A 15,498-nucleotide genomic window follows, 5' to 3' on the forward strand; every position below is an offset into this window, starting at 1 on the left:
AGAAGTATTGTAAAAGAGAAGACTTGGGGGAAGTCAGACAGGACAGGGATCGGTATTTCTAACCAGCTTGGGTTGAAGGTTGAAAGACACCTTTGAACCAAACAGCAAGGCGATAATCAGGGCTGGTGTGCATATGAGCTGATGAAATCCTCTGAGTGGCTCAATTAATGCATGGTTATCTGGATTTTTCTGTGCATGGATGCACATGAATTCGCACCTCTGCAGGGGGAAGAAAAGGAAAGAAAAAAGCAGAAGAACACTATTTATGAAAAAACTGCTATCAGGCTTTTGTGTAAATGAGCAGCTGTGAAAACAACACTTCCTATTACTTGCCCTAATTATATCCTTTCTTGGTGAATTTGCATATTCTATCTCCCTCCTCCTCGTTATGGGGGACCATGCTTCCATTTTGGTTGGGGGGGGGGGACACATAAAACAAACAAAGAAAGAGATGAAGGAAGGGTGGTAGGAAAGAAGAGGGATGCACTGGCCGCCTCATATTGAGTATTTTCCAGTTGATTTTGTTGAAGGCTTCTCAGCAGCGTAGCTAAATAAGCAGCAGCATGCTAATGAATGGAGCACAAGTGTGATAATTTACCAGACAAAGAATGGAGGACTGTGAGAGATAAGAGTGAGAGGGAAGGGAGGAGGCAGGGGGAGTGTGGGGCAGCACAACACTGAAAATATTCATTAAAAAAATGTTTTTGTCACCAAACAATTATTTAACACCTGTCTCGAGTCTAAGCCTGATGGTTTCTTTTTTGGTTAAGCCTATATTCCTAATGCTTAAAGTAAATATTCCCTTTGTCCTAAATATGGTAATTTCATGCACTGTACACACAGTCAGCCATGTGTTTCATGCTTCTCCATGCAAAACATGGGAGGGAGAGAGAGAGAGAGCCTCCTTAACTCAGAGGACACAAAGATGACAACATACTGTAGACACGCAGACTGTCCATCCTCTTTCTAAAAGGACGATGTGATGGAAGCAGTAAACAGTCTGCGAGCAGGCTGTGGGCTCTGAGATTATTTCTTTGTCACCAGCAGAGCCACCAGTGTTGCTAAGCACTACTGTGGAGAAAATCCTCCTTGAGAGGACTGATTGCATTTTTGTTCCAGGGAGCCTTTTGTGTTAGTAGCATAGGGACTAGATAATAGAGGTTGATGCCTCTCGGTCTGTGTGTTATGGCTGGTGAATTGAGTTTTTGCACTCTGTGTATGTGTTTAGAGGGAGGACAGGCAGTCAAACAACCACGATATCACTATTTGCAACCTCTTGCATCATCGTTTCTTTGCAGCTCTTAAGGTAGTAATTACTGGATTGACTGGCCAGGTCTGTTATCATTAAATCTTTTCTAATTTACGAAACTTATCAAAGCTGAAAAAGAAAAAAAACTGTCACACTGCTAAACCTGGTCTTTCTTGTCCTTCATCATCAACCTTTTCTAAGTATGTGCCTCAGTCCCTCTGCCAGATGTGGGTGTGGAGGATGTAGAACGTTATGTAGACTGCTGTATGTATAAATATGAAAATATGCACATTATTAACTTCTTTAGTGCAAATTCCCCTCACTGCTCTGCTCTCACAGTCAGGCACCAGGTTCAGGTAGAGAACAGCAGCCCTGGTTTGTCCTCCCAAAAAAAAACTCCTCACGGCAGACCCTGAAGTATTTTTCAATCTAGGAAATTCTTAAGCTCATTACGTCCTGCTGCTGTCTTGCGTATGAGTGTGTGACTTTGTACTGACCTCTATTGGAGACCAAGCAATGATACAGATGGAGTTTTCCAAGCCAGTCCAAGAGAAAGATGTTTACTGTTTATGGAAGCATTTTAAAAAATCTGCTGTTGGTGATTCGGTCGCAGAGGGGAAGAGTGACCTGTGTCTCGGGTCGTGCAGCAACCTCAGCCGCTACTCTACGTGATTTTGGGAGTTAGGAGACAAACTGTTTACCCTTTGTCACAATAGCTGGCATTCAACATCTGGACAACAAAGGGGGTAAATTACCTGTGACATCTTGCTCGCAGTCAGAGCAGGAATCCTGAAATATATTTATCATGACTGAAGCATACCAGTTGTGAGATATTAGACTTTTCACCAAATTAGTGGCAGATAGTCATGATGTAAGGCCAAAAATATGGACGTGATCACACACAAATACTGTACTTTAATATAGGTTGAAAAAGGTTTGTGTCACTCTTATTTGAGCTTGAATTCATCTCCACAATGTACTTTTTGAAGAGCAGATTTGGCCCTTCAGTTTCTTTTAAGTCATAAACACTCAGTGACATAAACTCGGTTGTACTTATAAGACACAGCTCATTGAACCGAAATGACCACAAACGTAATAGAAAAACAGGAAGTAGAGGCATAAGATAATCTTGTAAGAAAACGGCTGGCCTTGATGTGCTCTTATTAGACACAGCAGCTGTACTAACTCTGTATTAAGCTTAGAATAAATATTAACCTCCTCCAAGTGCACAGTAAGCTGCAGCAGTGCTTCAGCGAAGGCATCTGAGATCAAAGACCTTATGTGTCCTTGACTATAGTGTGTGGGTCTGTGTTTGGCTGCTTGGTGGTCAAATAAAGGCTGTTAGCTGTCAAATCACTTTGCCCCTCAATATGACCCTGCCCCCATCATCTGGTCCCCACCACACCCCATCCACACAGATCCCCCATCCCCCTACTGAGGAGCGGGCTGCTGTTTGGCCTGGGTTTTATCTGCTATTATCTGTCAGATGCTGTGCACCTGTGAGCCTGGCCGCCCACTGCATGATGGGTCGTTGTGGTCGCTGGTCCAATCCCTGCGGCTCCCAGCTGTCAGCGACAGCAGCAGTGAGATGCTCTCCGGCTGCCTCCGCCTCCGTCTGACAGCCGCCCTGGAGGAAAGGGGTAAGAGAAGCACAGGGAAGAGAAGGAAAAGGGGAAAAGTGCCATTGGGATGAGCTGTTTTCCCACACACCAAAGCCTGCCCACCAGCCATGTGCTGCCGCTCACCTGGCTGCCAGATAAGTGGAGATTAGAGGAAAGGAGACGGTGGAAAAGGTATTAGAGGTATTAAAAAAAAAACTGTGAAACCTGGGGACAGCCTTGATGCTTTTAGGATTTCTTGTGTCGTGTCTGACATTTGATGCAGACGTAGAAAGGGCACAGAGATGAACAATCCACGCTACCATTACACAGCTGTGCTTTTTAAAAAAAAAAAAAAAGAATATCTTTACTTGTTTATTCCCCATTGTCTGTTCTTTGACTTCCCAAATTACGTTTTACAGAATTACAGAGAGTAACAGTCTGGTGACACTAGCAAAATCAATACAGGTGTGCAGCAGGAGGTAAAGTGGCCCTAATGAACTGAATTGACTGGTGCTGAAATATGATCAGTATTTTTCTGGTGGTCATTATGTTCCTCATGAAAAAGATCAATTTTTCTGGGTTGGATCACTGAGTCTGCGCAGCATGATGGCAGGACCAGTGCTGAAACCATTCTAAATACTTAATGAAGGATTTATTCACAGTAAGGTTTGCCACTCTATGTCTCTGTGCTTCGTGTGTGTCTTTCTTTCCTTGTGCTGTCTCTCTTTCAGTCAAAGCTCTGTCTTGAGGCCCTGCAGCATGAGTAACTGATGTGCTCGTATGAGGCAGTGCTGTTCATTTCATGGGCTATCACTTTTTAAATTGGTGAATGCCTTCTTCATGGTTGATTAGGAAATCAAGCAGAGCTAATTAAGAGACATAATAAGAGAAAGTCTAGCGAGATGCCTCCAACCAAAATAGAAAAGCGGACAGTAAACAGTTGTGATTGATAGTAATAGTGTCTTGACCATAAAGGACGTTTGCCTCCCTGCTGGATCTGTCATCCTGGAGCCTGACAACCATGTTTTCATGGCGCTAGGTGTTACCCTGAACTTAGAGTGTCCATCCCAAAAGTTCCATATTTGATCCCCTGTTCTGCCTGTCTAATGATGGGTTATGTCTCTCTGCTGGGTCTGAATGCTGCTGCACAGGCTGCCTGCCTGTCATGCCAACAGTCATCATGCACACACCTGCACCAGCATCTGCCCATCCTGCAGAATGGCGCAGGTGCTGACTCTTTACATGATGTCAATGCAAGTTGTAAATGCAAGTTTTTTGTTTCTTTAGCCAAACAGTAAAACTTTCCTGTGCTTTTTTTCCGTGTTTTTGCCTGTTTCAGTGGTCAGAGGCCAAAAGGTGTTGTTAACTTCAGCCGTCTGTCCATCTGTCTGTAACTCTTTATGATTCCAGACGCAAGCCTGCAATGATGACGTGTGTACCCGCAGTCTAATTCCATCATCAGCATCATTACTGCTATTATCCCGTGTCTCCCTTTAATGCAGGCTAATGGATGACCAATAAAGATAGATGAGCCTGGCAGTGTGGAGCTAATAGGCAGGACATGATGTCTGGCTTCTGTCCTGACTCGAGCCTTTAGCCAATCCACTTCGCCCACAGATAAAACATCTCAAATATTATTATTAGTTATCCCTCATTCTTAAAGGATGGTCAAATCACCAGCTGATTAGCATGCCGATAGTTTAGAACAAAATCAGAGCAGACTTTGTGCGCTTGACTTGACTTGATTATTGAAAACTGAGCGGTCTGGATTTATTGGATAAATAGCAGCTGGGAATTTAATTCTCATAACGGTGAAAAATCTGCACACAACAAAGGGCAAACAGCATCTTAAGGACATTTTAAGTTTCTTCCATTTATGAGCATTTTGGATGTGAAGAGGTCATTTCATGTTCAATGGAAAAAAATATGCGATCCCTCCTGAAATGACACGCATTTACTTTTAAACTAAATGCGTCTATAAATGTGTGCATTTATTGACAGAAAACATGTTTACATGAATGTTAAACTGTACATTTGATATTTTTGATAAATATCCCAATGCTGCTCTGTCCGTTTTAGCATTGTATTTATTCAGAATAAATAAACTAACTTTTATTCCTAGCTGTTTACATGATTAGGTAGATATTAAAAATACTTTTTGGAAAAAAATAATTGCTTCAGACACTTTGTTTGTGAATATAAATGCTTCTACATAATACTAGATGTATTTGTATTTTCCTCAAAATATTGTTGTTTCCCTCAACCTAAACAAGCATCTAACAAATAAGCAACTAAAAAAAGAAATGCAGCATTTTTCCCTCCACTACTTCTGTCATTTTGGTACGTCACGTCTCAGCAGTAATAGAAAAAATGTTGGAAACTCTCAGTTTCCCACTAAAGAAACTCCTTGCTGTCTACTTGTCAAATTGATAGTAAAAAGGTATATTTTGTGTGTATTATCAGCAAAAACAAAACTTAAAGAGTAAGATATTTTGTACACAGTAAGGAAACCATGTGTGTTAAATAATGTCATAGAATAGAAGCACAGGTGTCCTCAATGCAATTAATGATGGCTTACATCCATTTAGGTGATCAAATTAGTAAGGGTCCTCTCTTCTCAAAGATGGGTGTTTGTCATTTAAAGTGGGAGTGTTTTAGTGGGTGGGCTTTCCAATCGCAAGAGATGATTGGCTAGAATAGATTCCACTTGAGGAGTTGCTTATGCTCGTTCATTGTAATGGTTTACTGGGACACTAAAGGGAACTTAATCATTGTTTATGATATTGCTAATGTTAATAATTCCACCTGTGCTTTCCCTGCTGCGACAAGTCAAAATGGCAGCAAGGAAGAGGTTTTGTAAGGACCTGTTGTGGTAAGAAGGTCACAGACAGTTATGAACAGTCTTTTCACAGCCCGTTTGTTATGAGATGGAGTTCCAATTCCAAATCCCGTTCAGAGAGTACGTGAGAGTCCCACTTGAAGTAAATGCCATCATCAGAGAACGCCGGTAAAGTTTTGGGCAGACATCCAAATAGCCGCAAATTGGTTGTGAGCATGTGGATTTTATTCATTGTGCATACCTCCTTCAAAGTTGTGTGACACGCATTTACTTCTTGAAGGAGGTATTTCACTTCAAGTAGGAACAATATTAAGGACACCTATAGACAAGCTTGTGGTGTCCCCAGATGTCAGTGTGTGGATCTACAGCTGATGATAACTGAGCCTATAGGCAGAAGTGAGAATACCTGAGTATGTTGACCGTGGCAGTTGTTAATAAGTAATACACGACTCATACATATACCATAGAACATGTGCACATCACAGCATGTTCATTCAAGCACTGGGAGCTTGTTGAAGCCAGTGCAGAACTGCAGTAAAGCAACTAAAACATAGATATGTGTTGTTGGTGCACAGCCGTTTACATTCTTGTCTTTATGGTGTTAAGAGTATGGAAACGACAGAGTTGTTGCTCGTATTGCACATGCTTCCCTAATCCTGGGTCGATACCACAGTTTTAATAAAGAAAACTATGTTTTCATCATGTTTACATCTAAAAGAAAAAAAAAGAAATATTTATATATATGTATGTATGTGGCCTTTTGTGAATCCTTGTGGGCTGCTTCCTAACAAGAAAGATGTTTGCATTGTGATTAAACCCCTTCAGTCTGAAGGAATGAAATAATGCAAAGACTTTTATATGGAGAGGTGTTCCCTTCTAAACAATGTCCTCTTTAAAAACAGAGAAATCCACAAAGTGAGCAGCCTTATGTTTACAAGCATAGCTTTGAGGACAGAAAAGCCATTGAACAGAGGCTTAGATTAACGGTAATCCTCTGTTCGACTTGTTCAGAAGCTGTTCAAATCTCTGGTCTATCACCCTCATTCCTGTTATCGTGTATGGTGTCGGTGTCATAGCAGCACCTAGATGTACAAGATAACAATAACTTAGCTTTGGAAAATCTTTAAAAGGACTTTTAGTCCATTTACTTTAAAATGTGGCCAAAATATAACTTGTGCAGTTGTATAGTATTTTTTTCAGTGCTGATTGTTCGACTTGATTCTCAACAGAGAAGAGATGCAGATTGGTCTCTCAAATAGCTGGCGTATGTAACCCTTCATTTGGACAGAAAAATGCCTAAAAAACGTCCCTGATAACTGAAATGAAATGACTCGCTTTATGTTCTCAGAGTTATTGTCTTTCAGTGCTTTGTCTGTTTGTTTTTAAACTCCCTTGTATACATCTAACAGGTTCGAGGATCGGTTATGCAGCACAGTGAACAAACATTATGAGGAGGTTGGCATTTGAAACAGGAATAATCATAACTAACTAAATGCCTGAAACCATGAAACAAAATATCAGAGAAGCAAAGTAAAAAAAAAAGGGCCCCATACAGTTCTGCATCAGTTACTTTTCAATTACAGCAGCCGAAGCAGAACGAAATTGTTAGTGTCATTTATCGACTGTGGTGCCCTCTATTAGAGTAACAACTGAAAGAAATCCATCCTCTTGTATAAACCACCTTACAATAACAAAGAGTTCATTTTCTGTCAGCTGGCCTTAAGTGTTCCAGGTGTGAGGCAAGAAACAGATGGGAAGCGTAAAACAGGAAACACTTGAAGGGACACAGCGACCAATTCTAGCAGCACAGATAGTTATCCTGTTAGCTTTCCTCATCGTTCCCTGAAACAATTCCCTTACTGGACAAAGTTAATAGGTGTCTAAATTGATAAGGGTAATGTGAAGACTGATGTATGATTAACCTTTACACTGGAATCAGTGCTCATAAATACAAATATTGAGCTTATAAATGTTCATTTGTTTACATTTTTATCATAAAAAATATTTCTGACGCAGATGAATAGAAACTGTTTGAAAACCGCCCCCCCCCCTGAATCCCAACCTATCCTCAGAGCAAAGTTAATGTCATGTCTATTACTTATGCCTTGATGATCTACCCTGGTGATGTGGACCAGGCATGAGTAGCCGAGCGCAGACACCATCCCCAACCCCTCTATGTGTATATTCTTTTAATACTTTGTGAGGAAAAACTGTCAACCATATATCCAAAGTGCAGGACCAAAGAGAAGTAAATAATGTATGCTTTTGTTAGATTCTTTGAAGACGATATGTGCTACGCGTTGCCCGTTTCAAATGTCGAAGATTTCAGACCTCTGCACAAAACAGATTTTGATAATCAGAAGGTGTATCTGGTTCACAGAACTGAAGAGAATGGCTGCGCAGGCCAGCCGTGCGAAGCACAGATCCTTGCCCTTGCAGGTAAGTTGTCCTCCTGACACACCAGTATCGCTGTTTTTAATGCTCATTTTCTCTGTCGGAACAAGAAATGTTACTGAGCGCGAAAGTCGGAAATGTGTCAAAGCAAGTCTTTTCGTCCGATCTGTCAGGACGTGATCAGCTGGAGTCTGACACTGATAGCAACAACAACGTCCTCGTCTGTAGCTAGCTGGGTATGCTACTTAGATATGCTAATATAAGTTTCGAAGGCTGTCATACCTTGTCAGTGCTTTAATTGCTATTATAGTCAGATTATCGTGCTTCATGAGTTACCGCTTTTGCGTCAGTGCAGCGGTGCTCGTCGTTTCGCTAAATATGTAGCATGCAACGCTAGCGAGTGTCAACGGTTGTTTACAACATAAAGCTAACGCAACGTTAGCTTCATGTATATTTGTTCTGCATTAGCATGCTAGCTCCGAAGCGCCAGTTAACTGCCAGCGGACACAGAACTGCCACTACACTACTTGAAACATCTGGCAGCCCGTGTTCGATCTCTTATCATGTTAGAAGTTTGGAAATGTAGGTGAGACGGTACTCCCGACAGATTTGGTGTGCGGTTAGCTTAGTGGCTCCTCTGTAGCTTTGTGCCTCAGAGTGTGTGCGGTGCTGCAGTTTCCGACTGACTCCACAACCTCTCCATCACTAACATGTCAACGTCTTGGCGCTTCAGAAGATATCATTCTAATTTGCTGAAGTGTGTGGGTGACTTTAATAGCTTCCGCTGCAGTTGTAGTCATGTTTGCACACGCTGTCTGATTTTTCCTACATCTATAATCCCGAATCTGAGTTGTGTGATGTGCGAAGTCGGAACATAGACAACACAGTCACAGCGCCAGTGACAGCCAACACGAATCATTCTGCAGTCCTCCGGAATAGCTTTCACTTCACCTCACAGCGCTAAAGCTAGTTTTATGAGGCCGATAGGAGAGTCCAAACAATAGTTGGATTAAATGATTGTGTTGCTAAACTACTTGTACGTTTTATGACCAATCCAGGTAACTTATTGGGAACTTTTTGTGTGGTTTCACAGATACAGTAGACGAATTTGAAGACAGTATAACGCAAAAGAAGATGAAAATTCCCAAGATGTCCGTCAAGAATTCAGGAAACTCTATTGAAAACAATTTTGGAGAGGAGAGAATGCCACTCAGGCATAAAAAGGTAGGCTAACCTAAAGTAGTCTCATTGCATCACATGTGTAAATCACTGAATGATTGGCAAACATTTGGTCAATGACTTTTATCTACCAAAAGCACCAATATATGTATGTATATTTTTTTACTATCACATTGTCTTTCTTTTGATATCACCCTGAAAATTAAGTTTTATGACAGTTTTAAAGAAAAACATTTGAAATATCAGTGCATTATACTTTTAATTTACTACTTGGTATGAGCATATACACATCTCTTTTATCTGTGAAAGAAAAAAATCCCTCATGTCAACAAGTTTTCTTTATATGAAATGTCAAGCGTGATATTACTATAATGTATATACTAATAAGATATTTCCATTGTGGAATTGGCGTTACATTTTCATAAACTTGGCTGAAATCCAAAATCCCCTACTCTATTTTTACCATATGCTGGATTAACATAAATTCAGCACTCTGGACAGCTGCCCTTTCACCGACAAATCCGCTGAGCGGCTCATCAAAGAACTCAGTGACTCCTCTTCTCAGTTCCCGCGAAGATCTGCACAGTCCAAACAAAGCCATTGCAGTCTTGTCGTGTCATTTTAAGACTTGTGTGGCTATCACCTCCGTTTTTCCAGTAAAAGCCACGAAAATGCTAATATAGCGTTTAGTAACCTATAAAGAGCAAGTTCTGCGCTGAAGGTGTACGAGATTTTGCAAAACTTTGAAAGGATGTTTGCGAGCTGACCGACAATGTTTTTTAGACCTGCTGTCAGTTTCTAGCAAGTAAAATAGTTCTGATATTGTTATATTGGCAGACATAAACGTAAACATAAATTACATAAACATGTATATGCAGGATTTTAGAAAGGGAAAATTGAATTTGACAAACTGGTCAGCAACTTTCCATGAAGATATCTGGAGCAACAGTGTCTGATCAGCCCACCGGGCTTCTGTCCTCCACTTTATTATTGGATCCAGCTCCAGTTTTCATGCCATCAAACACATGTTCACAATGTTCTAAACACATTTATAACTAAGTCATTTATCAGTTCGATTGTAGTTATTGGAGTTCATGTTATACCAGTCGTCCATTTCTTCCCTCAATGGTTTTTCCTTCAGGCCCTGTCTCAAGATCATGGGCGCCCCCTCTCCAACTCCTCCAAGAGCCTTGCAGCAGTAGTGGCTCGCCTGGAGAGGAATGCAGCCAACTCCTGCATGGAGGGTGAAGAGGACCTGGATGAGGAACGGCTGGCTGAGGAGGGAGATGATGCAGATGACGAAGAGGAAGATACAGAGGCAGAGCATCGGCAACATCATCGCCAGCAGCAGCAACAGCATTTGTTGGTGGACACAGATTGTGTACCAGAGATAGCTGCTGCTGTGGTTCCAAGAGTCCTGTATGAGGAGTTGGTTCATAGCTACAGGCAACAGGAGGAGGAGATGAGGAGGCTGCAACAGGAGCTGGAGAGAACCCGTCGACAGCTAGTACAGCAGGCCAAGAAGCTCAAGGAATATGGCAACTTGCTGACAGAAGTCAAAGAACTGAGGGACTTCAACAGGAGACTGCAAGATGTACTTCTCATGAGACTGGGCAGCGGTGAGAGACCAGGAGCATTCACACTAACACACAAACCACTGCTGCCTATCCTCAAAGTTGATTTATAACCTTTAACCTTTAACCACATATGAAAAAGTCACAGAGAAATGTCTACTAAATTTGATTGAGAATTAAAACATGTTTGGTTGTAAAACTCTTACTTAAAAGGCACACAAAGGAAGGCTGAATCATGGTTTCTGAGCCAGAATGCGCCAACCAATTACTATCAATTGATTTGCACTGAATCCCAACCAAGAGTGCCATCAGTCTGCTGCCTTGACAATAAGTTTCATGCCACGAAGATGAGGAGGAGCTTACATGCTTGTTGGTGATGGGGGAGCACTGAGATAATGGGTGAAATAGAAAAAGATGACACATGCAGGTACTTTTTTAGTGATAAATAATAAGGGTATTGATGTTGAATAGCAATGCATAGCCTCTCCAGCAACACTTGCAGTCCATGCAGCCTGTTCAGAAACAAAAAAATGGTCCACAAACAGGTGTTTGCAGAGGGGATCAGCAAGAACTCTCACAGATTTGGGCAGATAAGAAAATTTATGTCACGAAAAGCACCAATTGTCCTTTGTGAAGTTACGCTCAGGCAGAACCACGTGTATAATCTTAAATGATGGTTAGCAGCAAGTTCTTTAGTGTTTACTTTATATCTGTATGCAGCATCTTGACAGTGTTCTACCCTTTAGGAAAATGGGAAGTGCTAAACAGTGAAAAACAGTTTTGCAATATTGCTTTAGTGTACACGTGCGTTCGCTACATGGCTCCATAAAATCACTGTCACCTTTTCACCCTCTTTTCACTCTCCAGACAAACTCTTTTCCACAAGCAGCCTTGACTGAAAGTTTTGAAAAGGCCACCAAAAGAAAACTGACTGACTCAACTGCATAATTGATCAATATTTTGGAGACACAAAGGCAGTTTGTTGAAATGCAACACTTTTTATTTTAAAGGTAAAAAGTAGCCCACTTTAGGGCATTGGCACCTTTTCAATAAGATGACACTTCTGTGTTTTTGTAAACGACCTAATGATTACCAAAATTAGTTATCAGTAATGCAGTAAAGATGCTAAAGATATGAATCAGTGAAACTTCCCAGGAGCTGCGCACGTTCTGTTGTTTCCGTGAGTAGTTAATGCATCGTGCTGTTGTTGCGCGTTACAAGTGTGGGACAGAATGAGCTTCTCCTTTTTTAAAACCGTACCAGTGGTTCAAAATGATTTAGGTTTCATAGTGGAGCCACAGCATTAGTTACTGTGCAGCACACTCTTCATAAGAGGACTTGGAATAGATGGACAGATCTCCCACTTTGCACTTAGTGGGATGCAGTGTAAGCAGTTAAAAAAAACAAAAAAAAACAGACATAGGTGGTAATATGTTATGTAATATAGATGATAATCCAGCTCAAGGATTTGGATTGGTCCATTTCTAAACAGGTAAATCCAACACAGCCAGTTGAACAGAATACATTAGTTGTGTGATTAAAAGTGGTGTTATGACACTTGACTTCGTAGCATTGCGCAGCAATGTACCAAGTCCAGCTTTGCCAGATGCTGGTGGTAACCTCAGACCCCATGTAGGTCCAAACAGAGGAGCCCGACTGCTGACTAGACCATCTAATGGACAGGCTAAAGATTAGAGCACCCTGGGAAAATGTCAGACAGGGACAGGAGAGCGTTTACTGATATAAAAACTCATCAGCAGCAGTGGAGCTTAGCGTGGCCAGCGACCAAGCCAGCTTAGTTACTGGGCTAAAATAACTGCCTGTTGCAAGCCATGGGGAAGCCCAGACTGACGGCAGGACGGAAACAAACAAGCAGTTGGGCACTGTTCCAGTGTTGAAAACTCAAACCGTGCTACTCTAGAGATTAAAGTGTACACTGTCTACTACACCACTGTTGTATCATAGTGTTTTAAAGCTGACCATCAGTTGATGAGTGATTATACTAAAGACAGAGTTCCCATTGATACGTGTATACAATGTGAAATGCCTCTTTGTCTCTTAGAGCCTATGCATGACAATGGCACTCAGACAATCAAGGCAGAAGTGGTTGAACCAATTGTTGAGGCCCAGGAGACATGCAGGGAAGAAGCCAACACCAGTTCCAGCTATTCACCGTCACCCAGAACAGTGTACACCTGCAATGATGGCAAGGTAAGTCCAACTGGACCAAAAAGCAGCCCTGCACTACAATGCAGTCGTGCTGGAACACGACTTTCCCTGCGGATAACATGTTCACCAAACCCTCGTCACCTTTTTGTGTGATATTTCCTGTCTGTTTCATTTATCTTGCTGCTCTAGAAATTGATTTCTAGAACTTTTAATGTTGTCAGAGATACATTTCATACAGCTGATGTCTTCTGATGCTTCAAAATACGTGTTAAAAGTAAGTACAGTCAGCTTTAAAAGGAGCCTTGTTTTCAGTTATGATCATTTCTGTAGGCGTCTCCTCCTTTTTATCTTTGACTTGACCTTTTGATTTATGTGCTAAAACCGAGAGGACCCGTAGCTGTACATGAACTTACGAACCCCTAACAGCCACCACTTCCCTCTCCTGTATTCCTGTCTGTTGGCCTGATTTTTGTAGGAAATGCAGCATTTCCTATTAGTGCCCATGAACTCAGGAGCATGCTGTCATACTTAATCAGTCCTTTCCCCTTTGCTGCCCTGCCCTAGCAGGTAAACAAGGTTGAGAAGATTATTATTGTTCTTGCAAGCCCAGCCAGAATCATCAGTGTTTATTAGCCTGTTAGGGTTCTTTACTCACCCCACTGCTGTAACTCAACCAGCGTCCTGTCTCTGATGACAGGGGGGGAATTGGTACTACAAGCTGTGGGGCCTGTGGCCACTTCAAGCGTGAAGAACACTTGCAAATTAGAACTCTCCTACATCAGGGACCCCATATTAATTATTTGCACGAGAGGAATTTAAAGTGACTGACAGGTTAGCCCTAGTGAGTGTGCAAAGGGGGGTTAGCGAAGAAGGATGGGACATGGTGAGAAACAGATAAACGGGGGCAAAGGGTTGGGAGGATGAAAACAATCTTGTCTAACTAGAGGACAGTAAAAAGCTTGTCTGCTGGCCTGCATCCTAAAGCACATTAGCTGCACAGCGAAAAGCTTTTTGGATGCTTGCCTAAAGACTTTACGGCGATAAGAGAATAGAGACGGGAAAGAGAGTCACACATGCCCCTTGTTGCATTAGCTCACCTAGAAGACCGAGGCAGTCTGCCGGAGCTGCCAATCAGCTTGGAGTGTTTGGCAGCAGCTTATGCAATGTGCACTGGCATTGTAAAAGAGCTCCAGGTTAAGTTCATAACGGTGGTAATCCCTGTTACAACCAGCTTGTAGCTTAAACTTATTTACGTATCCTAGCTGGTGAAAGTATTTCCTCTGGGAATGTACCTTTTGGTCTAAGTTGTCAAGTACATTTAAACTGTCTATATTTACCGCCTAAAGTAGACACCTTCACATTTTTAAAAAGTGTTTGGCGTTGGCTTGGTTACCATCAGTTACCAAACAGTCAGTGTTTCAAGTGAAAAGTTAAGTGTGAAAATGTGGTATGAAATGAGTGAACGTTTCTTTAATTTCTCGCCGCCTCACCATTATGCTCCTTTCAGGAAATTTAGTCTTTGACGATAATGGCCCGAAATGGCAGTTTTCAATAAAACTCCTGCTTTGTTCTGTTGAGTTTCACTCTGACCGAAGCGCCGCAGATTGTCACATAAATTTCTGTCACAAACCCGTCAGTATTTTAATTTTTTTTTTTATCCAAAGCTTCTAGTGTGTTCAGTTAAACTGGTCGGGGAAGTGTGCAGGTGAGTGATTTGTTACAGAAAAACTTTGTTTTTGACAGACCATTAAAAGGCTGTAAAAATGACAACATTCATCTTCAATGTTGGCAGTTTGTCCTTGTGGTATTAAAGGGCACGTCGTAAAATTTCAAATTTTTATGACATAAACTTATTGGCTGTATGTTAAATGCAACAGTAGCCAAAGGTGATTAACTTCAGACCAGAGTTTAGCACCTTGAATTACAAATGACTGTTGGGCCAACAGCTGGACAACACCCTTCCCACCAGTGCTTTGCTGGCTCATCGTGTTCAAACCGGAGCTGTTACCAGACTCTTCAGTCTTTTCATCTGTCGCTGTGCCGGTCCCGTGGATGCTTTTCGAAATGAGTCCTGCCTTCTGTCAGCGATGCTGTGTAAAAATGCTTGCATATTGCTTAAGTTTTTGTCCTTCACTCAAATCCTAAACATTTCCAAGCATTCCTAAAACTTTTTTTACCTGCAGAAATCCAGTTGGAGCATCTTTCTAACACCATAGCAATTCATTACTGAACCAGCATATATGAGATGTTAGACGAGGGAACGTAACGCTCTATAAGCCAGGGGAGCTGGGGCGACATGGGCACTATGTCGTGTGGGTCAACTCACTCTGAGTCATTTCAAATCATCCTTATGATGATTTATGCATCGATAAAATGTTTATTGTTGATAGTTACGAGAGAGCTACGCCGTGTATTTGTCTGATCCCACCATATAGACAACAGAAAACGTGGCTAAATGATTCATAATGCCCTGAACTTGAACATGAGCTGGTG

General features: G+C 41.6%; 1 protein-coding gene across 3 annotated transcripts in view; it reads left to right on the top strand.

The window, feature by feature from the left end:
* Positions 1-15,498, top strand: part of LOC140311949 (cytosolic carboxypeptidase 6-like) — a 265,883-nt gene that overhangs the window by 176,562 nt on the left and 73,823 nt on the right. For 2 of the 3 annotated variants that reach the window (XM_072389568.1, XM_072389570.1), the window contains exons 1-4: positions 7,846-8,128; positions 9,177-9,307; positions 10,404-10,881; positions 12,899-13,047. The exons of the other annotated variant lie outside the window; for it this stretch is intronic. In XM_072389568.1, coding sequence (XP_072245669.1) covers positions 7,945-8,128; positions 9,177-9,307; positions 10,404-10,881; positions 12,899-13,047 — 942 coding nt within the window. In that variant the 5' untranslated portion in view covers positions 7,846-7,944. Of the gene's footprint in view, positions 1-7,845; positions 8,129-9,176; positions 9,308-10,403; positions 10,882-12,898; positions 13,048-15,498 lie in introns of those variants that run through there. 3 annotated transcript variants of the gene reach the window in all.

This window comes from Leuresthes tenuis, unplaced genomic scaffold (genome assembly GCF_036924035.1).
Source record: "Leuresthes tenuis unplaced genomic scaffold, fLeuTen1.0.hap1 SCAF_7, whole genome shotgun sequence".
Taxonomy (NCBI): Eukaryota; Metazoa; Chordata; class Actinopteri; order Atheriniformes; family Atherinopsidae; genus Leuresthes; species Leuresthes tenuis.